Raw genomic sequence first — 27,990 nt, forward strand, 5'->3', positions numbered from 1 at the left:
TTTTGGAGATGTGACAAAAGCACTCAGTGATGTATTTTGATATTTTAAACTGAAACTGCTTGTGTAATTCTTTTACAGAAGTGTAATACTGGGTGTATCCTTGAAGTGGTCCAATCACAGCTGTTTTAAGTATACAGTACATCCCATTATACTTACCAGGTATTCTGAACATTGATTGTGACGTGCAAAGAAAAATAGATGAATGATCCTCTGAATAATGCGCTGGCCATGTTGGTTGGTTTTAAGTAGCATATGGTGAAATACTACAGTACATACAGTACATGTATGGCAAGATTGAGCCTGTTGTTGGACAGGTTGAACATAAGATTGATTTAAACTATACTAGTCTGTTCAACAATATCATGAGGGTTTTTTGCCTTGTGACCCTTAAAATACCCACAAACAATGCATGAAGAGGAACGTTTTGATTACAGTATATTCTTTTCTCCTTTGCCCCCAAAGGAATGCAAGCTTTAATGTATTCGGTCCAGGAAGCATTAAGCGGTAGACCACGCTGGATTCGCACAGGAACGGATATCTGTTACTACAAGTATGTATACTCATTCAAAAAGCCCGGTACCATCGTGGACCACAGTAATCTTCTAGCTGCAGATCTTCCGTTCTTAGTGCTCCCCATTTGCAGACTGTTGTTTTAGAATTTGATTAATCAAATGCGACAAGAATTTTAAGAATAAGAAAACTAAGAATAAGAGTCAGATGTAAACTCATCCGAGTGATCGCTTAGATTATGGGCCAGTATGCGGGGCTCCCGAGTGGCGCATCCAGTAAAGGCGCTCCGCGCAGAGTGCAGGATGTGCCCTATAGCCTGGAGATCGCAGGTTCGAATCCAGGCTATGTCACAGCTGACCGTGACCGGGAGTTCCTAGGGGGCGGCACACAATTGGCTGAGCGCTGCCCGGGTAGGGAGAGCTTAGGTCGGCAGGGGAATCCACGGCTCACCGCGCATCAACGACCCCTGTGGCCGATAGGGCGCCTGTGGTTCTGCAGTGGAGCCGCCAGATCTGTGTTGTCCTCCGGCACTATAGGTCTGGTGGCATTGCTGTGGATCTGCAGTGCGAAAAATGACGGCTTGGCAGGAGCACGTTTCTGAGGACGCGTGTTCCAGCCGCCGTTTCCCGAGTCGGCGGGGGGGTTGCGAGCGATGAGCCGAGGATACAGATAATAATTGGGCATACTAAATTGGGGAGAAAACTGGGGTAAAAAATTGGTGACGACTAAATTTAAAAAATAAATAAATAAATAAATAAAGATTATGGGCCAGTAAATGATGATCTAGATGTTGAGTTCATATAACAAACAGAACACACGCGCATTGTATTTAAAGTGCATGGAAAATGGCAGTTTCGTTATAGAAAACCGTTGTAATATATACAGTACTGTGCAAAAGTTTTAGGCAGGTGTGAAAAAATGCTGTAAAGTAAGAATGCTTTCAAAAATAGACATGTTAATAGTTTATATTTATCAATTAACAAAACGCAAAGTGAGTGAACAGAAGAAAAATCTACATCAAATCAATATTTGGTGTGACCACCCTTTGCCTTCAAAACAGCATCAATTCTTCTAGGTACACTTGCACACAGTTTTTGAAGGAACTCGGCAGGTAGGTTGGCCCAAACATCTTGGAGAACTAACCACAGTTCTTCTGTGGATTTAGGCAGCCTCAGTTGCTTCTCTCTCTTCATGTAATCCCAGACAGACTCGATGATGTTGAGATCAGGGCTCTGTGGGGGCCATACCATCACTTCCAGGACTCCTTGTTCTTCTTTACGTTGAAGATAGTTCTTAATGACTTTCGCTGTATGTTTGGAGTCGTTGTCATGCTGCAGAATAAATTTGGGGCTAATCAGATGCCTCCCTGATGGTATTGCATGATGGATAAGTATCTGCCTGTACTTCTCAGCATTGAGGAAACCATTAATTCTGACCAAATCCCCAACTCCATTTGCAGAAATGCAGCCCCAAACTTGCAGGGAACCTCCACCATGCTTCACTGTTGCCTGCAGACACTCATTCGTGTACCGCTCTCCAGCCCTTCGGCGAACAAACTGCCTTCTGCTACAACCAAATATTTCAAATTTTGACTCATCAGTCCAGAGCACCTGCTGCCATTTTTCTGCACCCCAGTTCCTGTGTTTTCGTGCATAGTTGAGTCGCTTGGCCTTGTTTCCACGTCGGAGGTATGGCTTTTTGGCTGCAAGTCTTCCATGAAGGCCACTTCTGACCAGACTTCTCCGGACAGTAGATGGGTGTACCAGGGTCCCACTGTTTTCTGCCAATTCTGAGCTGATGGCACTGCTGGACATCTTCCGATTGCGAAGGGAAGTAAGCATGATGTGTCTTTCATCTGCTGCAGTAAGTTTCCTTGGCCGACCACTGCGTCTACGGTCCTCAACGTTGCCCGTTTCTTTGTGCTTCTTCAAAAGAGCTTGGACAGCACATCTGGAAACCCCTGTCTGCCTTGAAATTTCTGCCTGGGAGAGACCTTGCTGATCCAGTATAACTACCTTGTGTCTTGTTGCTGTGCTCAGTCTTGCCATGGTGTATGACTTTTGACAGTAAACTGTCTTCAGCAACCTCACCTTGTTAGCTGAGTCTGGCTGTTCCTCACCCAGTTTTATTCCTCCTACACAGCTGTTTCTGTTTCAGTTAATGGTTGTGTTTCAACCTACATATTGAATTGATGATCATTAGCACCTGTTTGGTATAATTGTTTAATCATACACCTGACTATATGCCTACAAAATCCCTGACTTGGTGCAAGTGTACCTAGAAGAATTGATGCTGTTTTGAAGGCAAAGGGTGGTCACACCAAATATGGATTTGATTTAGATTTTTCTTCTGTTCACTCACTTTGCATTTAGTTAATTGATAAATATAATCTATTAACATGTCTATTTTTGAAAGCATTCTTACTTTACAGCATTTTTTCACACCTGCCTAAAACTTTTGCACAGTACTGTATATATATATATATATATATATATATATATATATATATATATATATATATATATATATATATAATCTTTCTTAGGATTGGAACCTTTGGAGTGCATTTGCAGTGTGCTCTGGTTATAACACTACATGTTACTCATTAAGATAAATGAGAAGACTTTTAATTGTAATTTAGGGTTCAATTATATCCAATTAAATATTAGTCTCTGCAAAGTAAACAACCACTGCTTGAAGAGTTCTTGCTTTTTTTAAGTTTTATAGTACAAATGCTTTAAATATTCATCTGCTTCATGCATAGCTTGTTGCACCTAATCTAGTGTGACAGTTAGATAGGAAAATGTAGACTGAAGTTGTACAGACTTAGTAAAATGAAAACAATTACCATTAGATTAATGTTCTCATTTAACAATGTAAATCCAGATGGAATAGTGAGTGATAAAGCAGCGTTTTTTCACAACAGATTGATTGCGAAAACTGGACTTAAAGGAGCTGGAATGCATCCAGACGAAATGCAAGCCTGTGAGATTAAAATATTGTACATGAATGCAGTAATAAAGCTACTGATTCCATTGCTTCATCATATATTTTTAATGTTTTCTACTGATTTATCATGTTGATCAGATTCTTTTCACATAATGAAGACTACTAGCCCATAAATAATTAACCACTTCAACTCCAGATGTAAAAATGAAACCCCTTACCAGGTACCAGACGCCTGCTTTATTGCCTTGTACCCAGCGCTGTGTTTTGATAGTATTTCGTCACAGCACTGCCATTTCAAACCAAACGGTTTCCCATTTGCAACTGGCTTACCTGTAAAGTAGCTGCATGCTCTTCTGTTTTGTACAGTTTGTATTGTTCTTGGCTCCACATCCTCTTCATCATAATCGCTGAGTGATGTCAGCATCACTGTCGCTGGTATCGAAATCCTCCGAACCAACTTCACTCCCATTGCTCATTATAGAAAGACCACGTATGTTGCCATGTTTAGCTTTCGCTAAAAACTATATAAACTAGAATTAAACAAGTACAACTAATAATAAAAAAATAATAATTATTTAAAACACTATATATATACTTGTAAAAGTTGAATGGCATCCTGTAATGTATCTCAGTCTTCTAAACACCCACAGGTAGATTGGAATCGCTACAAGACATGCAAATGGATACAAATGTCACCTGACCCTCCCCCGACTTTCATTGCACATTCCACAGTACTAGCACTGCCTTAGAGAATGAAACCTGAAACGCTAGACTGAGAAACCGCTCATAGAATAGAATGGGAAACTTGACGTACGCAGGTATGGCATGGTACTGTAAGTGGATTTTCATTTGACGTACGTGTGTATTGGTTAGTCATGTTGATCTTTAAAGCACCAGATTCTGCCGAGGCAATGCCCCGGTTTGAACGATCGCCCCACCCCAACATTTACCTGAAAGTCAAATTTTCACTTCATTTTTGATTTTCAATAACTATGCGCAAATAATACCTGGGGAAATGTGTGTATATATATATATATATATATACATACAGCTCTGGAAAAAAATAAGAGACCACTGCAAAATTATCAGTTTCTCTGGTTTTACTATTTATAGGTATGTGTTTGGGTAAAATGAACATTTTTGTTTTATTCTATAAACTACTGACAACATTTCTCCCAAATTCCAAATAAAAATATTGTCATTTAGAGCATTTATTTGCAGAAAATGACAACTGGTCAAAATAACAAAAAAGATGCAGTGTTGTCAGACCTCGAATAATGCAAAGAAAATAAGTTCATATTCATTTTTAAACAACACAATACTAATGTTTAAACTTAGGAAGAGTTCAGAAATCAATATTTGGTGGAATAACCCTGATTTTCAAGCACAGCTTTCATGCGTCTTGGCATGCTCTCCACCAGTCTTTCACATTGATGTTGGGTGACTTTATGCCACTCCTGGCGCAAAAATTCAAGCAGCTCGGCTTTGTTTGATGGCTTGTGACCATCCATCTTCCTCTTGATCACATTCCAGAGGTTTTCAATGGGGTTCCGGTCTGGAGATTGGGCTGGCCATGACAGGGTCTTGATCTGGTGGTCCTCCATCCACACCTTGATTGACCTGGCTGTGTGGCATGGAGCATTGTCCTGCTGGAAAAACCAATCCTCAGAGTTGGGGAACATTGTCAGAGCAGAAGGAAGCAAGTTTTCTTCCAGGACAACCTTGTACTTGGCTTGATTCATGCCAAAGCTGCCCGATTCCAGCCTTGCTGAAGCACCCCCAGATCATCACCGATCCTCCACCACATTTCACAGTGGGTGCGAGACACTGTGGCTTGTAGGCCTCTCCAGGTCTCCGTCTAACCATTAGATGACCAGGTGTTGGGCAAAGCTGAAAATTGGACTCATCTGGGGGTGCTTCAGCAAGGCTGGAATCGGGCAGATTTGTCTTTGTGAAGGACGCATATATATATATATATATATATATATATATATATATATATATATGTATATATATGTGCTTGTAATTCAGGCACCATTTTCTTGTATTGGACATTTTATGTTATAGTACATGTTATAGTATATTACATGTTTTATGTTATAGTAGTGTTTTATATATTTTTTTAAATGTAGCAACTTTTATTTTAGTGTTTTTCACCTACAAATGTGTTTTTTCATGATGTGGTTTTGACTGGACACTGGAGCATTAAAGTTTAATGTTTGTTTTGTGAAAAGATTTGAAGTGACAAAACAGTGAACAGTATTGCAGCAGCTTTGAATTTTATTTCACCAGTCATTAAATATGTTAACTGCACTTCTTGATTCTTTATCATGACTGTGTGCTGTGCTCCTACCTTGTGAATTTTATGCATGCCCAATTGTAAAGTAGTCTATCGACCTAATGTTAAAAATACTCCCTCTGCAAATAACAGTGTTTTTTGTATCTCTCGGAAATGGAGGTCTTTCCACTGTTTCTGGAAGCTAATGCAGCGCTCATGCAAAACAGGCAAAGCGAAACAGAGAGAGAATATACCGTCCAAGAGTCAACTTTCTTCATTTACCAGACGAGGAAATAAAGATTAGATTTAGACTGCGATTGTGGATCTCTGTGAGGCTATTAAGGATGATTTAGAATGACCGTCAGAAAGGAATTTAACCCTACCTGTCCATCTTAAAGTGGTAGCGGCTTTGGGTTTCTGTGCCTCTGGGTCGTTTCAGTGTCCAGGAGGAGATAGGGTGGGCATAAGTCAAGCCTCAATGTCCCATACTATTAATGAAGTAACTACTGCATTGGCGAAGAGGGCACTGGGTTATATTGTGTTCTCTCACATCCAAAGGGAGTTAGATAAGGTTAAAACCATTTTTTTTTAATATAGCAGGATTGCCATCTGTCCTCGAGGCTATAGATTGCACATACATTGCTTTGCGGAGTCCTGCAGGAAACAGCCAGGTTTTTTTCAATAGGAAAAACTTCCCTTTGCTAAACATGCAGGAGGTGTGCGATAACTCGTGTGTGCCCACTATCCAGGATCTTGCCATGATTCATACATACTCCAAAATTCTATTCTTTGAGTCGTCACGGAGACCAGAAGAAATATTAATTTGTAAATAATATCTAGCCAGATAATTGATTTTGTTTTTTCAAAAATATTCGTATTTCTTTTTTTTTTTTTCTAAACAAATTTATTCTGCCACTGTTGGCTAGCACTTGAATACATTTGTTAAAAAAAACCCCAAAACAAATAATGAATAAAAATATGTGTGTAGTTCTCCCTTGTATTTGTGATATCATTTTTTGCTTTGGTATAATTTGTTTTTTCAAGGGATGCTGGCTATCCTTTACGTCAGTGGCCTATGACACCAGTAACTATAATATTGCACATAGGGCCACGAGAAGTGTAATTGAAAGGACCTTTGGCCTTCTAAAAATTAGGTTTAGGTGTCTTGATAGATCAGGTGGTGCACTGCAATATACCCCAGAGAAGGTTGCCCGCATATTTTTGGCATGTTGCGTCTTACACAACATTGCTGTTCGCAGTAATAGTGATATTTCGCACGAAGGGCACTCTATTGAAGATGCAATTAACCCTGATGTACCTAATGATAAAGAAAGACATACAACTGTGACTTGTGAGGTTAGGATTGGAATTATAAGGAACTTTTTCACATGTGAGTGTTATTTGGAATATGAATTGTACTTTGATTTCAAAATGTTTATTATTATTGCATTGTAATAGTATTCAATGCACAACGATTACATACACACACACAAAAAAGGGGGGGACGGGGGATTAGGAAGCCTATGTATTTGTACTAGTCCAATTTAAGCTTTTTTCTTCCAGCTGTTACTCTTGTGGAACTTCTTCCTACAGAATCTTGGGGCACATCTTTCGAGATGGTGCTGGTGGCTGCAGCGTCTCTTGTAGTGGTACCTCTTCCAGCCATCCGGTGTGTTTTGCGCATAATGCCTTGTGCTGTTTGGAAGAGCCTTCAGAACTCTGACTCTTCAATGGACTTTTGTTATTTATTTCTTAGCATCCATGCCCTTTCCTCTCTGCTATTGCTGGCCATATAGAATTCAGTACATTTACAAAAAACACTGTTGAAGGTACTCGGCTCTGAACAGATGTCTTTGCGGAATTCAGCTAACTCTTTACGCGTAGCAGATATCTCATCCTTCACTTGTGTGTTATTGGCTGCCAGCAAACCGGCAGTATCTTTAAAAGACTGAAATATTTGTTCAGGGACAATAGATTGAGTAGCAGAAACATTTGGGGACTGGCTAACTGCAAGAGGAGAAGCAGCAGGAACAGACACAGCTTTGTAGCAGGTGCCAGCTGTATGCATTAGTTTTGTACTGTCCGTTTGGGTATCTTCGCAAGCTGAAGAAACTTCTGCTTCCTCATTTGCAATGCTTTCCACTGTATCATTGTCATCTAGAAAAAAAATATGTATTGTAAACAAATAAACATAACATAGGCTAACTAAAATTATGCACTTTGTATTTAAATAAAGGAATAGAAAAATACCTGGTTCAAGCACCACTGATGTTTCTAATTCACTTGGTAAACCTTCTGGAGCTCGCTGGTCAAATGTTGATAGGATATGTTCCTCCTCTGTATTCAATGGGGACTGTGGAATACCCCCTCCCGTCTTATGTTGGCTTTGTTTTAATTGACGAGCCTCTTTTTTAACTTGTTTGAGAATATCATAAAAGCGCCTTTGAACATCTGATGCATTTCTTTTGGCATAGCCCAAGCTGTTTACAGAAGTGGCTATGGTATCCCATATTTTCTTTTCTCCGATCACCTGTGGTCATTTATGTTAATTGGGAACAGCGAATGCACGATTTGAATTAATTTGAGTAAAAAGAGATTCTCATGCTGCTTTGCTAACAGAGAATACATGTGAATACTGCCTTAAGGTGGAGCAGACTCGATTCAAATTCCATATTCCCCCAGAGAGCCAATTCTCCTAAAAATTTGAGAATAGAGCCCATTAAGTAATATTAGAATTAACGTTTGTCATAAATTTTTGACTGACCGCTAATAGGTATTTCAGTAGTTCAAGACAAACATGACAGTTTGCCCATTAATTGCCTCAACTCCACTTGATTCACATAATTGATTAGATAGTTCAAGGGGTATTTATAATGCTGGAGAGTTACTTTATATTCTCTGATTGGTGCAAATTAGAATGTAATGTGTGTAGGGTGCAATCCCTCACCCTTCAAAACTTAATTTAGTCTGATCCTGATTTGGGTTGTTAATCGTTTATAGTTTAAACGTTAGTAAAGTGTCAAACGTTTTTAATTTTGCTTAAACGTTTAAACGTTGTCAAAAATGTGCAGGTCAAATATTAAGAACAAGATGGTGTCTGCAAATAACAGCTACTCTAGGTTTTTTTTTTTTCATTGTCTACTTCCTGCCTCCCAATGTCCAGCATGCTTTTGCTCACGTGACTAGCAATGTCATCTTTGGGCGCTCTAAATACGCAAAGCCTTGTTCGGACATATTTCGATAAAAAGGGAGACCAAAAAGTAAAATGTAGGCTGTGCTCTGCAGAGTTTAGTTACAGCGGCAGTACAGGAATAATGTTAAGGCATATGAAAATAAAGCATCCCGTACATATGATGTCTGCTTCTACTATTGGTGCTGAATCTAGCGTGGAGGAGGTGGGGCGAAGAGGAGATTGCTTATATTTTGTTTAATTTTTGATCGCCTCTTTTTCCCTACTGCTGCCAGTCAGACAAGTACAAACTATTATCATTAGTAAAGGGCTTTCTTTTTTTTTAATGAAATATTGATCCTGCAAATGTCACGAGTCTTTCTTTGAATTAACGTGATACTGTACTTGGAATAAAGTCAGTTTGGTGTGAACATGTTATTGTCTATTTTATATACAATAAGCAGGGTTTGAATAATTAGACTGTATAACATTTCTGTAATTATGCAATTAATGCTCACCCTCTACTCAAAACAGACCATTATCGTACCCCTGGTGCTGTGTTTATGCATTTATTTATATATGTAGGGCTTATGATTTTCAGTGTTTACCACAACTTTTATACTCCTTTTAATAATTCAACTGATACCTGTTAAGCCATTCATGTATCTCAATCACAACTGAGAAACATGTGAATAGTAAAATTGATTTAATTTATGTTTTGTGAAACAACTTAATGAAACAACTTATAAATCGGCCAAGCCTTTATTTTTCATTTAGAAGCAGAACGTACAAACGAGATTGCGACATGTCAATAAGCGACTAATCTTTATGAAAGCTATAATGAAAAATAAAGTTTTTTATGCTGGGCATATTTTATTACTGTATTTACATTAATACAGATGAGTCACTTCTGCTTTTAAATGAAAAAGTAAGATTTACGATTTAAAAGCCCATTTAGTTGGATCTGATATTCTCAATAACTTATGCTAAATAATGTTAATACCAAGTTTCATGAACATTGGATAAGTGGTTCTCCAAATATATGCAGAAAGTGTGAAGTGTGACGTAGAATGTACAACCACCTCTACTATGTCCCCATTTGGCGGGGATAATAATGTCAGGATCTTCAAAAACATTTATTTGTTTCACATAAGTGGGGCTTATCAAGTACTTGCAATTGTGCCTTTAGTTGTTGCATGTTGTCATGAGGTAAGTGTGATGTTCTCTTTACTAAATGTGCTTTTTGTTTTCATTATGTTTCATCATCAAGAAACCACTTTTCGAGGAGTTCCATTGCAGCTGGGGGTCAGAAAGGAAAGTCTTACTATACAATCACATTTACGGTCACCTTCCAACATAAGAATGATGTCTGTTACTTTGCTTACCACTACCCATATACCTATTCTACTTTAAAGGTAAAAAATATCTATCTATCTATATCTATCGATCATTTGTTTTAAGCTATCTGACAGTTCAATGAATCCCATGCACTTAGTAGAAATTTCAGAATTAGCGTTGAAGTATCTGGGTATCATTAAGAGGGGCAGATTGGACTACTACTTTTTATTATTCGATAAAGCAGCAAGCTACGTGTGCAAAAAACACTGCAAGAGTCTACTTCGAGAAGAGATTTATTGCAGAAAAAAGCTAATATTAGTATATGTAGGGCAGCAGTGTGGAGTAGTGGTTAGGGCTCTGGACTCTTGACCGGAGGGTCGTGGGTTCAGTCCCAGGTGGGGGACGCTGCTGCTGTACCGTTGAGCAAGGTACTTTACTTAGATTGCTCCAGTAAAAACCAGTTTGTTTTTGTAGCAAGCAGCATGTGGTTCTATGTATGCCTAAGTTCAGTTCTCTGTTTTATTTGTTTATTTTAATAATTTTAATTTAGGAATTGTATCTGTAAGTATAAAATATGCTATTAAATACTAGATATATATATATATATATATATATATATATATATATATATATATATATATATATATATATATATATATATATATATATATATATATATATAGGATGCTCCATGAAGATTCAGGTATGTGTTTTTTTCCAATATTGGTGTATGTGTTTGTTCAGAGTTCTGTGGTTTACTGGCTGATAAAAGTGTCAACCCACTTAGTTCAGGTAAATAAGTACAGGTTTAGAGTAGTATACCAACTATTTTAAATATACACTTTTATTTATTTTTCTGCAAAGATGCATCTTCAGAAGCTGGGGTCCATGCACAGCCCTCAGATTTACTACCGCCAAGATGTCCTCTGTGAGACCCTAGGTGGGAATAGCTGCCATGTCTTGACTATAACAGCGATGCCAGAGTCCAAGTGTTATGAACAGATCTGTCAGTTCAGTAAGTACAAAACCTGTGTTGCTTTAATTAATTTTAATTTTAAAACAGCCAAGCACTAATCACACTTAATGGCACTCAACAGTCTTCACATTAAAACGTTACAAAACAGGATGTCTGACAGATAAGTTCCTCTAATGCAGGAGTTTTCAAAACTGGGGCGCGCCCCTCTGCGGGGGTGTGGGGTAACTATTGTTTGCTACTGATTTAATCAGATTTTAGGCTAAATCAGAATGTATGCTGATGCAGTACTGTGGCAAAGTGCCCCGCCCCTGTGTGCATTTGTGTGTTCTGTGTATGTATGTATGCGTGCGTATGTTAATGTTGGTGTATAGATTGGTACACGGGATATAAACGGGTCTGTGTTTCACGTGTATTTAAAGTGTAGATTTGTATTTAGGCACGAGGAGAGCACAAATCACTTCACGTGCTGGTTAAATGTAATATGTGAGCACGGGGTTGCACAGAATTAATTCACGTGCTGGGATTCAAGTGAGTAATTAATTAGTAATTGAATCCCAGCACAACAGTATATATAGATGCACGTTTTAGTCACTTGTGGTTGGGTGTTCGGTGAGTGGAGAACGGGATTGGAGACGGAGGTAGTAATTGTTAGAATAAGAGTAATAGTTAACGTGTTTTCACTCACCGTGTTTGTTCGTCTGTCTGTCCTGCACCGTCTGTTTAGTGTTTAGTCGTTTTGTATGTCTGTTTATTTTGGCGTCAAGTGCCGTGTCCTGTTTTTGTACTGTTAAACCTTTTTATTTTGTTAATAAACGCTGAGTGCAGCCATTGCACTCAGCTCACCATCACAACCACTGTCTGTGTTTGGATTCCTTTCTGGTCTGACGCCACCCACTCTGGCCGTCTTTGTGACAAGTACACAGAGATGTGTTACAATGTATTTAATTAGGCATATGCAACATTTCTATGGGAACTACTTTTCCCACTGTTTGGTTTAGTATTATACAGCAAGCAGTTGTAAGTGCAGTACTCATTCTGCTGGTGAGTCAATTTTTTTCTTTTTGATATTGCACAGTGAAAAATGGATTGGTACTTATTACAAGATGGTAGTGTTCCGAAACGTAAGGCAGAAGCTGAAACAGAAAATGATACAGAGAAAAAAAATGCAAAAACAAGACATAAATAAGCATATTTGGATTTCGGTTTCACTTCCATTGCAATCAACGGAGAAATGAGGCCCCAATTTGTAGTGTGTGCAGTAAATGATAGCCTGAAGCCAACTTAATTAAAACACCATTTGTAAACAAAACATGGAGATTTGGTAGGAAAGAACAGAGATTTATTTGAAACTACAAGAAATTAACAAACAATAAAACACGATGAAAAATGTGCACCCCTGCAAGAGCTTTAAAAGCGTCGTATCAAGTCTCATACCACATTGCCAAGAATAAAAAGCCTTACACAACTTGGAGGGGAAAAACTGATTCTCCCAGCAGCAATTGACATTTGCAGGAAGTTGCTTGATGACAGTGCGGCAGAGAAGTTAAAAATGATCCCTGTGTCAGACAATGCTGTCAGCCGCCAAATCTCTGACACGTCGGAATATGTCCTTGCACAGCTGATCTCTCGGTTGCAATACAGTTTGATGAAGCAACAGATATATCTAAAGATTGCTTACATTCGGTACTCTCACAAAACAAGGTTTGGTTGAAAGTTGGCTCAGAATATGCAATTTTGTCAACGTGTACGATCAAAGCTCTTTTAAAACTACTGTTCCAATGCCTAGGTTTCACTTAACTATAACAAGCAATCCTATTTTTTGTAGAATGCATTTTTTTTTCTAAACATTAAAACAAAAAGCCTTGGATGGCAACATTAAACACCATAGGAAAATACAAATAAATGTCTTACTATGTGTGGAGTAGTGGTTAGGGCTCTGGACTTGACCGGAGGGTTGTGGGTTCAATCCCAGGTGGGGGACACTGCTGCTGTACCCTTGAGCAAGGTACTTTACCTAGATTGCTCCAGTAAAAACCCAACTGTATAAATGGGTAATTGTATGTAAAAATAATATGTAAAAATAATGTGATATCTTGTAACAATTGTAAGTCGCCCTGGATAAGGGCGTCTGCTCAGAAATAAATAATAATAAATAACCGCAGTCACTTGTGACAGTGTTTGTAAGGAAATTCTCTTTTTGAAAGAAATCAGTGATCAATCACGATTTCACTTCTTAAAAATAAACAGCACTCAGAACATTTAAGAAATTATACCACGGTAAGTCTAATTTAAGTAATTCTATAGATATTAAAGCCATTTTATAGGCTTTAAGGTAGCTGTGACCTTGACTAAAAGACACTTGGTAAACTTCTTTGACAATCATTTTGCCTGGAAATCTGAATGAATGTCAGAATCAATTAATTGAAGACATTGAGAAAGATATACCGGTAGTCAAATTGAAGAGCTTGAGGTAGACTGCTAGTAAAAAAAAAAAAAAAAAAAAAAAAAAGTGTCAAATAATTGTATTAAGTTTATGTTCGTACTACTACCATTGAGAGTTTTTAGTTTTGCATGACCCTTGAGCTATACATTGCTTTGCCGTTCTGTGTTATTTGCATAGAATTTTAATTAACCATGTTTCCTTCACTTAACAGGAAATCGGCCCTACATTTTTCTCAGTGCTCGTGTACATCCTGGGGAGACTAATGCAAGCTGGGTGATGAAAGGAACTCTGGAGTTCTTGATGAGCAACAGCCCCATGGCTCAGAGCCTAAGAGAATCGTACATTTTCAAAATCGTTCCCATGCTAAATCCAGATGGAGTCATCAATGGAAAGTGAGTTTGGTTTTTTTGTTGGAGTTTTGAAGGCGATTTTTCATACAGCACTGTTTTTAAGGTAATGTTAAACAGAATATTGTGTTATAAATACCTATTTTATCTGTACTACTGTTAATTTATATACTACACACTTTTGACTGAGGTGAATTGTAATGATTGATGTTCTAAACAGATTTTGAGATGACAAGGGAAAGGTCCAGGTAAGCTTTATTCATTATCAGTATTTTATAAACACCAGTAGTAGGTATAGCTAGTGCAGCTCCATGAACTTTGATTATATTGAAGGCATAATAAACTAAATAATGGATGTTATATTGAGAGCAGTATGTACTTGCCATCGAAATTGACATCCATTGCATCCTCATATACAATGATAAAGTGATATGTTTAATAAAATATGGTGCAGTGTAGGTTTTAACTTAATATAAGAGTTCACTACTTCTGTGGATCAGGTGGATTACAGGATTACATACTGTAATTGTAGAAATAAATTGAATTTTGAATTAAATTAAGGATTAATCACTGAACAATTAATTAATTACAAAAATGTAAAACTAAACTTTTGCTCAGCATGAAATTAACTGCACAACCAGCTTTAGCAATATTTTTGTCCTTTATTTAGCATTCGGCAATCTGAAACCACATTTTACTTTAAATCATTTGTTGGTGTCATAATGGGAGAGAGGGAGAGAGGAGCAATAACTAAACTTTTTAGTAGGTCTGACTAAACACTGGACGTCTAAGCCATTTACCAGTAACCCTAAATATTTGTAACCAATACCTTCGGGTCCAGGCTGAGCAGCACATTCACTGGACTTTCTTGACACAGCAACACACAATCTACTCTGCACAACAAACAAACAGTTATTTGTGCTTATATAGCAATTATTCAATCACCACCTGATCACATTCCACACTTTTTCATATAAATAATAAAACAATGAATCACTCAAACCATTTAACAATGACACAATTAAACCTTTCACGCACACACACGTGTAGAGCCTCTGCTCTGCCACTATATATATATATATATATATATATATATATATATATAGATGTACATAAAATCTTGATATACATATAATCTTGGTTGTGTTTTTGTTTTCCAAAGCCACCGTTGCTCCTTAAGTGGTGAAGATCTCAACAGGCAGTGGCAGAGCCCAAACCCTGATCTTCATCCCACCATCTATCACACCAAAGGCCTGTTGCAGTACCTAGCTGCAATACAGCGGACACCACTAGTAAGGACAAAACAACTGGATTACTGTGTTATTTGTATTCATGGGTTTAACAACTGCTATTGCTAATGAAGGTCAATAAGGACAAGACATTCACTGTAGCTCATTTTGCTCAAGAAAGAATGATTATCATTTTGATGTCCTCAGACCAGGGTTGAAAAGAATTACATGAAGCAACCAGCTTTTATATAGTATGGCTGGAAATGCTGAAATTAAACCTGCTTGCAGAATCAATAGACTCACTGTAAACTAAGACCTGGATTAGGTCCTGTTAAGACATCAAAGATAGTATACAAGTATACTTCATATATAAAAAAAATCTGAATAATCTGCAGTGAGTGAATTAAGTGCCATGAGTTGATGCAAGCTTGCACTACATATCTGTTTTTAATTGAAATGCCATTATCGATCAGATAGCAATCCTTTGCATAAAGTACAAAGGTTTTCAAAACTTGTGATTTATGATGTGTCATGGCATTATTGTTGCTCTTATATCATCATGGTGTTGAGTCTTCTCATATTAATCATTTGGAAGGAAAATCTTATGGGCATTACCTTCTCATTTCCTGCAAATGTGGTTTTGATTTTGTGTGTGTAGAATGCCATATAAATCAAGCATCCACATACAGTTCAGGAGATGATAATCAATTTAGAGGAGCATTTGTTTATTCTTGAAGGTATGCAAAACAATGCTGACTGTATCACATATACATTTTCATTTCTTTTTTTGACAAATGAATGCAAGTTTTTTTCATCTTTGTCCTGGCTCTTGTTTTTATTACATATCATAATTAAGGCTATATTTTGTTCAGTTATTACGGATTTCATGATTCCTGTGAAATGTACCCATTGCCATGTAATATGTAGTTCCCTGTGAAAAATGCAATTTCTGAAAGAATAGTGTAAATATACATATTTTGTATCACTTAAAAATAAATACAGCAATCGTTTGCCTTATTGACGCACTACCTGTTACACTGCATTTAGCAATCCTGGCAGCTGGTTTAGTTTGTGTCCTGTAAATGATTGAACACACTGCATAGACTGAAAGAGACACCAGCTGCATCAAATATCTGAAATATTTCTTCTGAAGATTACTCTGTCAAGTACAAGAAGAGGACAATTCACATGTCTGTTGTTATTTTAGCATGTATTTATGTTTTTTTTTTATTTTGTTTGATAAATCACTGATGGTGAAAGCAGAATGTCTTTAAAAGGTGGACATAAAAAATGAAATATTCTACAATTTAGCATTTACTTTTTCAGGTAAGCAATAAATATTATGTTTTATTGTGAATATTATTTTTAAACCATGAAATGCCATTTTTTACCATGAAATAATCATAGCCTTGTGCTGTAATTCCAGAGGAATCCTGAAATGAGTAGTTTTGAACTACTGAAAACCATCCTGCTGAATTATGTTTTCCATTTGTCCTCTTTCTAGGTATATTGTGATTATCATGGTCATTCTCGCAAAAAGAATGTGTTTATGTATGGCTGCAGTATCAAAGAAACTGTATGGCAGACTAATGTGAGTGCCACCTCGTGTGAACTTCAAGAAGACCTGGGATACAGGGTAAATAAGACCTTTAGAAGTAAATCTGCGACAGTATTGTTTGTTGTTTTTATCTGCTGATTTATGTACAGTCAAACAAGTTTTAAAAGCCCATGTCTAGTGACTATTACACTTAAATCACCAGGGTATAAAGACCATCTGTCCACACAGGTACTGTAGAATTTTCAGTGGTTGTTATAAGCAGGTTTACTTGTACATGGTCAGTGGTAAAATTAAGTCATACAGTGCCTTGCGAAAGTATTCGGCCCCCTTGAACTTTGCGACCTTTTGCCACATTTCAGGCTTCAAACATAAAGATATGAAACTGTAATTTTTTGTGAAGAATCAACAACAAGTGGGACACAATCATGAAGTGGAACGAAATTTATTGGATATTTCAAACTTTTTTAACAAATAAAAAACTGAAAAATTGGGCGTGCAAAATTATTCAGCCCCCTTAAGTTAATACTTTGTAGCGCCACCTTTTGCTGCGATTACAGCTGTAAGTCGCTTGGGGTATGTCTCTATCAGTTTTGCACATCGAGAGACTGAAATTTTTGCCCATTCCTCCTTGCAAAACAGCTCGAGCTCAGTGAGGTTGGATGGAGAGCATTTGTGAACAGCAGTTTTCAGTTCTTTCCACAGATTCTCGATTGGATTCAGGTCTGGACTTTGACTTGGCCATTCTAACACCTGGATATGTTTATTTGTGAACCATTCCATTGTAGATTTTGCTTTATGTTTTGGATCATTGTCTTGTTGGAAGACAAATCTCCGTCCCAGTCTCAGGTCTTTTGCAGACTCCATCAGGTTTTCTTCCAGAATGGTCCTGTATTTGGCTCCATCCATCTTCCCATCAATTTTAACCATCTTCCCTGTCCCTGCTGAAGAAAAGCAGGCCCAAACCATGATGCTGCCACCACCATGTTTGACAGTGGGGATGGTGTGTTCAGGGTGATGAGCTGTGTTGCTTTTACGCCAAACATAACGTTTTGCATTGTTGCCAAAAAGTTCGATTTTGGTTTCATCTGACCAGAGCACCTTCTTCCACATGTTTGGTGTGTCTCCCAGGTGGCTTGTGGCAAACTGTAAACGACACTTTTTATGGATATCTTTAAGAAATGGCTTTCTTCTTGCCACTCTTCCATAAAGGCCAGATTTGTGCAGTATACGACTGATTGTTGTCCTATGGACAGAGTCTCCCACCTCAGCTGTAGATCTCTGCAGTTCATCCAGAGTGATCATGGGCCTCTTGGCTGCATCTCTGATCAGTCTTCTCCTTGTATGAGCTGAACGTTTAGAGGGACGGCCAGGTCTTGGTAGATTTGCAGTGGTCTGATACTCCTTCCATTTCAATATTATCGCTTGCACAGTGCTCCTTGGGATGTTTAAAGCTTGGGAAATCTTTTTGTATCCAAATCCGGCTTTAAACTTCTCCACAACAGTATCTCGGACCTGCCTGGTGTGTTCCTTGTTCTTCATGATGCTCTCTGCGATTTAAACGGACCTCTGAGACTATCACAGTGCAGGTGCATTTATACAGAGACTTGATTACACACAGGTGGATTCTATTTATCATCATTAGTCATTTAGGTCAACATTGGATCATTCAGAGATCCTCACTGAACTTCTGGAGAGAGTTTGCTGCACTGAAAGTAAAGGGGCTGAATAATTTTGCACGCCCAATTTTTCAGTTTTTTATTTGTTAAAACAGTTTGAAATATCCAATAAATTTCGTTCCACTTCATGATTGTGTCCCACTTGTTGTTGATTCTTCACAAAAAATTACAGTTTCATATCTTTATGTTTGAAGCCTGAAATGTGGCAAAAGGTCGCAAAGTTCAAGGGGGCCGAATACTTTCGCAAGGCACTGTAAGTCATGATTGGCTGCTTTTCTGAAGTATTTATAAACTTACCTGTCTCCCAGCACCATAGTTCACAGTTGCTGTAAAATTAGCAGGGATTTTAGAACATTGTTGTTGTTAACATGGTAACATGGCAGAACACATCTAAATGATATTGTTAGCATATATGAGAGAAACCTTTGAGTCCACAAACTTATTGTAAGAAACTGTTTAGAATGGTACTCTGGCTGTAGCCAGTTAAGTTCACAGCTGACTGTCAGTCCCTTGTTTTTCAGCATATTCGGCTTATCTGAACACTTTTATCGCTGATGTAATTATTTTTACCCTGGCAAGAGGGCAGACATTCTCTTATTTCTGTCCTCCTTTTCCTTCCCCTATTTCCAGTCTAACATTTTGTTTGGCACACAATGACCCACTTGATGGAATGTAGAGTTTCAGGCTGTAGATACCTATTGGTTTTGGGGCGATAACCCCAGGGGACAGGTCAAGATGGCATAAAGTTACACTATTTGCTATCATTATTACAGATCCTATGGCACAGTAGGTCAGTATGTACCCATATAAAAGTTTATCACAGTAAAAACATAGCAAAGTGTAATAAAGCATAGGTAAGCAGTGTAAAAAATAAACAAGGTATGATAAAGCATATTAATATACATGGCAAACCAGTGTAAACTATGGTAAATTCACAATAAAACAGCAAAGTTATCCAGCCCGCTACCCTCTCGCACCATGGCAGAATGAAAACTGTTATCTGCAATTTAGATCAGACTGGAAGCTTGATGGGTAGGTTTGTAGTTAATCTTGATTTAGTAGGGACCCCATTTATAAACTCAAAGCAGGCAAAAAGTGGCAATGTAGCTCCTTGTATGAGCAGGGCTCTGCTGTACAGTATAGGTAAGATGTGACTTTGTGGTGAATAAACAATGCCCTTTCTCTTTATTTCCCTAGACTCTTCCCAGGATTTTAAGTCAGATCGCCCCAGCATTCTGCATGAGTAGCTGCAGTTTTGTAGTTGAAAAATCCAAGGAGTCCACTGCACGTGTGGTGGTATGGCGTGAGATTGGAGTGCAGAAGAGCTATACCATGGAAAGCACTTTATGTGGTTGCGATCAAGGGAAATATAAGGTAAGTACATATGCAGGTGTATTGCTTATATCTCTGAGACTAAAGAATGCAGGTATAATAAAAACCATTGATGAATGTGTCCATGTATGTTAATACATAGGCATTACAATGTTTTGAAAGTAGCTCGAATTCCCTTTGTTTAAAAATGTTCTGCAAGTGGCTGCCATCTGTATGATATTGGTATGTGTTTCAGGTATATGCCGTAGTGGAAACTGTAGAAACCAATTTTAGGTTTACGACGGCACTTGTGAGATGTTTTGCTTCTTCAAATGTTCTTAGCAGAGAAAGATAAAACCCTGGCAGATGTTCAGAACCACTCAGGCCTTACTTAGAACCCCACAGGTGGTCTCTTTACCAAGAGGTTACTGGAGATTAATATTAACGGATATTCACTAACTTATGGTTCATCTATGCAACTTAAAAAGAAAAAATATTCCGTCAATGCTAAGTGCACTTCACATGGGGAAGCCTGGGTCTGAAGTTTGTTGGTGTACTTACATTTGTATACAATATTTAATGCATGAACTTACAACAAAATGATGTGATCAAAGTTTGGTCTTGGTTTGGGCTTGGTGGTCCAGTGGTTAAAGGAAGGGGCTTGTTATCAGGAGGTTCCAGGTTCAATCCCAGCCACTGACTCGCTGTGTGTGACCCTGCGCAACTCACTTGACCTCCTTGTGCTCTGTCCGAGGTCCTATTGTAAGTGACTCTGCAGCAGCAGTTGTGATGCATGGTTCAGCCCTCCCCCACCCCCCACCCACCCCAAGTCTCTGTAAGTCACTTTGGATAAAAGTGTCTGCTAAATGACTAAATAAATTATTATTATTAATAATAATAATAATAATAATAATAATAATAATAATAATATAAAAGCCACTGTAAGTTTCTCTAATATGGCACTGATTTACATAAGAGTTATTCAAAGTACGTGTTCCTCTACATTCAGAGTCTGTTTTGTACTTGTTATAGTTCAAATGGCATTTTATTAAATAATTTTGTATGCACCGCTTCCAGGAACTGCCCTAAAGCTGATTTCAGAACTTGTCTCTTTTTACTATCAAAATGTTTGTTGACCACTTGCAAAAAGTTCCACATGCAGTAAGATTCTTACATCGTCTATGCAGACAAAGAAGCCTACATTTTCAAAACAAAGGGGGAACATTAATCTTGTCGTCTTCCTGTTTTCAAAAATATATAAAAGCATTTTCAAAACGGAGATTGTCATTTTCTGGTGAAACATCAGGCATAGAAGATAAAAACTGTGAAAAAGCTACCCCTTGCCAAAATAAACATCATTTTGGCTAAGTACTTTCTAGGAAATTATTATTAGTCACCCCTTTCTTTTTGAATTGGCCACATGCTGATCCCTAGGATCCCAGGTAATGGATTTAGTAGATGGCCTAAAGAGTGTTTGTACAGATGTGAATTAAATAGTTTCTGTATTATTACCTCATACTTTCCATTTTAACTGCCTGTTTCAAAATTATGTCTAAACTTACTAGATGTGCATCAGTTATGAAACTAAAAAACTCAGTAACATGGAACTTTAAGCAGTTGAATATGTACACACAATTCACTTCATGGTATTGTTTTGCTTATGTGTGTTCTTTATTTGGGACCCTTGGCATGCATTTCTTTAAAATGTACTATTGATCGCTAATGACACTTTCCCAGTTGCACTACATTTGTGATGGGACACAGTACACACTGTGGATGTAGGTCATGTTGATAATTTTTCATGATGCTCGTAGCTTATTTTTTTTAATGACATTAATGATGGTGGGTATATTTCTAATGCATGTACTGTAATTGTTTTTTGTTCATTGTGCAACGTACTTGAGGTTACATGATTGCCAGCCCCTTCTGATACTATCTGTTGTTTTCACAGGGTCTTCAAATAGGAACAAAGGAACTAGAGGAGATGGGAGCCAAGTTCTGTGTTGGGTTGCTGCGTTTAAAAAGATTGACCTCTCCAACGGGGTACAAGCATCCATCCCACTTCCTGGACTTGGAGAATGATTTGATTGAGTCCAGCTGTAAAGTCACAAGGTAAGCCCATTTCTGTTTCCTATGTTTTCCTTTTAAGAAACAAGCTGTCTTACAAAAATATTGAATGGACATTTTGTACATATTTTTATATAAATAATCATCATAATATCATTATCATCAGCTGATTAACCCATAACAAGCTGAGCCTAATGAAAATGTTTCCCTACGGGTTAATGAAAATGCATAATACTAATTCCTGGCATCCTAGAACTGTTTTGTATTATTATTTTATTTTGTAAACTCTGGTTGGGAACTCTATTTCCAAGCTTAATACAAGTACCAGTAAAAAAAGAAAATGGGATGACACAAAACAGGTGAATCTTGAGTTATATAGTTATTGTATACTGTAGTTATTGTTTTTGTTAGGTATTTTTTCTCCACACATCACAAAACTGATTGGATACTTGCACAGTTTTATTCTCTTGAATATTTCTGTACAAAATATAGAAGTATATTTTGTACAGAAATATCCAGAGGCCACTTTTGAAACCGCAGTCCTGGGATCTTGTTTTCTGCCTTTTGATGCTTCAGCCCGCCATGTTTCATTGCTTTGCGACTAGTTCAATAGAAATTACACACCATCACAAATCAAGCTGTATTGCTTCTGCCTGTGATAATCCTTTTATAATGCTTCTGTTAAAGACATTTATCTTGTTTTTACTGCATTTTGGCAATGTAACATTTAACGGGGGGAAGTGATGACTGGAAATAAACTAAATGCATGCTCTTTAAAACAGATGTTATCTTCCTGTAACAAAGAATTGTTTGTAACCTTTCATATACATAACTAAGCACATAGATAGCACTTAAGCATTTAATGCAGAACAATTCGGTATGTTCTGAATGACAGATAGCTGGAGGTCAGAGCTTCTGCTGCTTATCTGGACAGTCACTTACCTTTTAAGAGATAAAATTGAATTAATGAATTGGAAGACAGGATAAAGGTCATGTCTGCAGAAGTCCCTTGCCATATGCCACAAATACATTTTTAACAACCATCTTCCTTCATATTACAGCATGTTGTTGCTTGTATTTTATCTGTTAGTTGCATTAACAAAAATACTACTGTAACCAACAAGGATATAAATGTGTATTGTTGTTTTGAGCAGTCTTTAACATGGCGCAGAACATACTCTAGAATACATTCTATGCAATCAAAACTTGATACTGGATACTATTTGATTGGTTGTATTTTTTTTTTTTTTTTTTTACAATGCTTCCCATCTGATTTAACCCATTAACTACTGTATACCTGTTACACACAACTAGCCCTATATGTATAGCAGTTTTCCAACAAATGTTTTGACAATACCTTTAAAAAGTCAATTTTGTTTAACACATTAATATATCAACACAATACAGTCATTTTGCTGGTTTGATGTATTATTAAAAAGAAACAAAGTCATTATTTCCAGCATGCATAAATAGTGTAATGTTTTTCATCAAAATAGTTGCGAGGACTGTTAAAAGTATTGGTCAGTGTCAGTTTCATTCAGTGGAGGCTAAGCTGTGCTGAGAATTAATAAGTCTATACATTTCTGCCATTGGGTTAAATGCAGCATTGTACAGATTCTGTAGAGAGACTGAAGGATATACCCACTTGGGATCCCTATAGGAGTAAGTTAGGCAGTCAGTTCCACTGTTGAATAATTTGCAATAAGCATCCCACCTAGAAATGTGTAACTTTTTGGGTTAGCATTTGAGACAGACATTTGAAGAGGCGGTGATGATCTATTCAGGGAAACAAGACATTTACTAAAAGTGGTCCGAGGAGGAGGGTCAGTCAAAAAAGTGCTGTATAGTTCTGTGAACAAACTTTGCAGATGCAAGCTTTATGCATTTTAAACTACAGATGCTAAAACCAGATATTTTTATGGACGTAAAATTACTTCTAGGAGATGTCATGTGCCAAACCTTCAGCCACTACCATCATGCATATATCACAGTGATTACATCTTTATAGACTAATGTCATTTAGCATTAATCTCTCAAAAATGTTGAGTCTTGGATTTGTAAGTTAAGTATGAGGTTCTAGCACACAGAGACTCTTGAATTTCCTGCTTCTGAAGCTGTCTGGATAATGTCTGTTACAGTTGGATCAAAAACTGTGCAGAATGAACAAGCCATTGTGTAATGAGTGGTATAATTTGAAGGTGCAAACAAAAAAAAAAAATGTTGCAGTTATAAGCATGATAAGGTATTGGGGTAGAAGGGAACTGTATTATTAAAAAAATATGAAGATGGATGAACACAGCTAAAAAGCATTTTAGGTTTAGAGGTCAACAGAAAGGTCTTGGAGCTTGGGACTTGTAATATATAATTTTTAATTGCCGTTTAACACAGTTTAAGCAACATTTATTTTAATACAATGTACTGAACAAATACATTTTTGTTTTATTCCCAACTGCATGAAACCAGCCATCAAATCATGAATTACAGAATTTTAGGTAATACATGATTTAGTATATTATCTTAAAAGAAAATACAGCTAAATGAGTACTATATGTTTTGTAAGTATCTTTCTGTTTTACTAATGATAGATGCAGCTTTACATTAACATTGTCAGTAATTGTCAAGGAAATTTCAAAGCTTTGTTATGTAACTGAAATGTAAGAAATGATCTGATATACAAATACCACTCTTCAGGTTTCTGATGGGTTTTCAACACTGGTGGAATTCCTCTGCCAGATACCATCATAAGTGTTATTCCTATTTCATCTTGAGAAACCGTATGACAGTTTAAAAGATGATTTGTTGAGTATACCTGTCTGCCTCGCCAATTCCTTGCTATAAAAGAGAACACATTAATCTAAAGGGCTTTATGTGGAGGCGATCGTAGTTCCGGCTAGGAGTACCGCATAGACACACTGAATATGTCTTTGGAAAGCCCCGAGTCTGTAGGTTGCCTGAGTAATATGTGCATAACCTTCAGTGCCCTGGCACCCCAAAATGAATGGGGCTGAGTTTTAAGAGTTAAAGCGAAAGTCACCGCTTGCAAAACACCTAGATAGACTTAATATCGTCTCTTTTTTTTTTTTTTCAAAACTAATTAATGCAGTGTACTGAGTTTCTATAATCCTTAAAGATAGCTGCCGAGAATCAAGGGGTGGGGGCATCCACTTATTTAGCTTATTTTGGAAAAGACAAATCAATTAGCTTGTATTCTCTATTTTACTTCACTGTGATGACTATAAAGACATAAATACATAAATAAATCGTATGACAGCACAATATTCTGAACTTTCCACACAGCATGAATTAGCACAGCTCTTCCAGATGTTCTTTCCTTTTAAATTAGGGGTGGACAACGATATGAAAATTGTACATTGATATCGTGCAAGTATTTCTATCGATAATACCGAAGTCTCCCAAAAACACAGAAAAATATCATAAAACACAATTGCAATGTGAAACATATATATACGTTAACAGATATTTACATATGGAAAGCAGTAACTTAACTTACTTAAACTTCGTGGTGCTTTGCTTCACAATATCCATAGAGAAAAACAAGGTATTGTTTTACTATTCCATCATCAACCACCTCAAAAACGAAATATCTCTACACTTCACTGCGCAGACTTTGGAGTTGTTTATTTTTTAGTTAATCCAGAAGTAATTGAATCTTCATCGTGACTCACGACACCTCTAAAGTATTAAGTATATGTGTATGTAATGCTGAATTGTGCATTATTTTGAGGTGTGCATATATATGTGTGTGTATATATATGTATGTATGTATGTATGTATATGTTTATTATCAATGTGTTCATAAAAATTGGGAGAAAAAACGGTATTGACCATTTTTGAAAAATGGAATTTGCTATCCCAAAAATAGAAAAACAGTAGCCCTAAAGTTGGTTACAATTGAAGGCAGTGCAGACGCCTTTTATGCAGTAGTATAAAGCAGTTATACGCAGGCCACCAGTTAAGCATGCAGTCTATATCTATGGTAACAGCTGACATTTATGATAAAATCTCAGACAGGCTTTATAAAGGTAAATATATCATTTTATATATATCATTTTATATATATATATATATATATATTGTAGCAATCTTGGTTCCCCAGGCAGGCGCATGACACAGGGCGAGGCAATCCACACACATGCAGAGGGCGGGCGCGAACCCGGGACCTCTCGCACTGAAGCATAGCGCCGATACCGCTGTACAAAAAAGCCGTCTCCTTTGCAAATATCGGGCTTATGTCTTTGTGTGTGATTACGTCACCTACCAGCCCTGCTGCTGCCTTTCCCTGTGCACGCTACAATATATATATACATATATATATATATATATAAAATCTCTCCGAGGGTGATTCAGAATCGGAGGATGAGTCACAATAAATCTATTGTTTAAATTTAAGGCAAATTGTAAAATTGTTGAGATACTTGTGTTGGAATATTGTTTCAAAATGGTATAATGCAACAAAAATATACATTAAATGTGTTAATGTGTGGCCGAAGGTTTCTGACTGATAATGTAACCTTTCTCAGTCAAAACAGCAAGTTTCTCCATATCTAAAAAGCTTAGAGGGAAGGCTGCTCTGCAGTGTGATTGATTACGCTTTCCTGTTACGCTAGTACAATCCATCATTAGACACTGCAAGAGCTTGTAACAGGCTTGTTTTTGTATTGAACATGTTAATGCTATAGTGCTACTTTGGATGCTACATTAATCTATTATTTCGTGGTGTGTTTTCACACTGGACACTCCAATTTCTTACTTAAGGGGCGTTCACACCGGACACAGCGAGCATTCGGTCTGCATGTATAAGCAACAAGCAGTAAATGCCAGCGGGAAGGGAAAACTCTTTATACAGAAGACACAAAGCTTAGTAAATTTTACCCCCCCCCCCCCCCCATCATAATCCCCCCACAATTATCAAAAATATCAGCCAATTGTGTTGCTTAAAATAAAATAAAAACATGTTGCTTTTAAAAATGTGAGATCTTTTCTTTCTTTGTGAGTTTTGTCTGGTTTGCTGGGTATAGGCAAAGAGAGTGAGTTAAAGGCATCATTATACATTGATATTATTGAGCATTGTCGTATACACATGATTAAAAAATGCAACTACTGCAGTCCCATCATACCAAACTTTTTTGGAAGAAACTGTAAAACCAGCAACAATCAAGTGGTACTGTGCATCGGACATCATAATACCAGGAACAATTAAACCGCAAACAAAAAAAGAAAATTGCAATCGCCCTGCTCCATCGGAGAAAGAAAAAAAAAAGGAAGATCGCTGTGGGTCCATGACTGCCACAAGAAAAGAAAAAGGTACGGCGAATATCATTGACTGATACAGGAGCTCCGGTTTGATGAAGGCAGATTTCAAATCTACTTAATGTTGTATTATACAACTCTGGACCATCTGAAATTAGAACCACAAACTTCCTCCATTTAAAAAAAAAAAAAAAAAAAAAAAGTATTTCTTCCTCGCAAAGGAGCCTCCTACTTTTCCTGATTGGCTGCTGGTAGTTTACGTCACGGCGCAGCGAAAGTTGAATGCCGCTGCGCGTGACCTCCTTCATTGAAAACAATTGCTTTTGCCTCGTCCGGTGTGAACTGAAAATTTCAAGTGTTTTATATGTTTTTTAAATGTAGCATGTTTTATTCTAGTGTTTGTCACCTACACATGTGGTTTTTCATGATGTGCTTTTGCACTGCACACTAGCTTTAAAGTGTAATGTTTGTTTTGTGAAAATATTTGAAATGATAAAACAGTGGACATACTGCAGTTACTTTTGAATTGTATTTCACCAGTCAATAAATATGTTACCTGCACTTCTTGATTGTTTAGCATGACTGTGTGCTGTGCTCTACCTTAGAATTTTAAGAATGCGTAATTGTAAACGTAATCTATATACCTAATGTTAGTAATGCGTGTAATTTCTGCCTGGGTCAACTTACCCCCTCCTCCTTTTCTGCCTTATATATTATTATTATTATTATTATTATTTATTTCTTAGCAGACGCCCTTATCCAGGGCGACTTACAATTGTTACAAGATATCACATTATTTTTACATACAATTACCCATTTATACAATTGGGTTTTCACTGGAGCAATCTAGGTAAAGTACCTTGCTCAA

At 37.2% G+C, this 27,990-nt stretch overlaps 1 protein-coding gene across 2 annotated transcripts in view; it reads left to right on the plus strand.

Moving 5' to 3' along the window:
- Positions 1 to 27,990, plus strand: part of LOC117421157 (cytosolic carboxypeptidase 1-like) — a 103,337-nt gene that overhangs the window by 56,754 nt on the left and 18,593 nt on the right. For both annotated transcript variants that reach the window (XM_034035153.3, XM_034035155.3), the window contains 8 exons: positions 463 to 550; positions 10,177 to 10,321; positions 11,109 to 11,259; positions 13,875 to 14,055; positions 15,173 to 15,302; positions 16,744 to 16,875; positions 19,671 to 19,847; positions 21,736 to 21,896. In XM_034035153.3, coding sequence (XP_033891044.3) covers positions 463 to 550; positions 10,177 to 10,321; positions 11,109 to 11,259; positions 13,875 to 14,055; positions 15,173 to 15,302; positions 16,744 to 16,875; positions 19,671 to 19,847; positions 21,736 to 21,896 — 1,165 coding nt within the window. The remainder of the gene's footprint in view (positions 1 to 462; positions 551 to 10,176; positions 10,322 to 11,108; positions 11,260 to 13,874; positions 14,056 to 15,172; positions 15,303 to 16,743; positions 16,876 to 19,670; positions 19,848 to 21,735; positions 21,897 to 27,990) is intronic.

This window comes from Acipenser ruthenus, chromosome 1 (genome assembly GCF_902713425.1).
Source record: "Acipenser ruthenus chromosome 1, fAciRut3.2 maternal haplotype, whole genome shotgun sequence".
In the NCBI taxonomy this organism is placed as follows: domain Eukaryota; kingdom Metazoa; phylum Chordata; class Actinopteri; order Acipenseriformes; family Acipenseridae; genus Acipenser; species Acipenser ruthenus.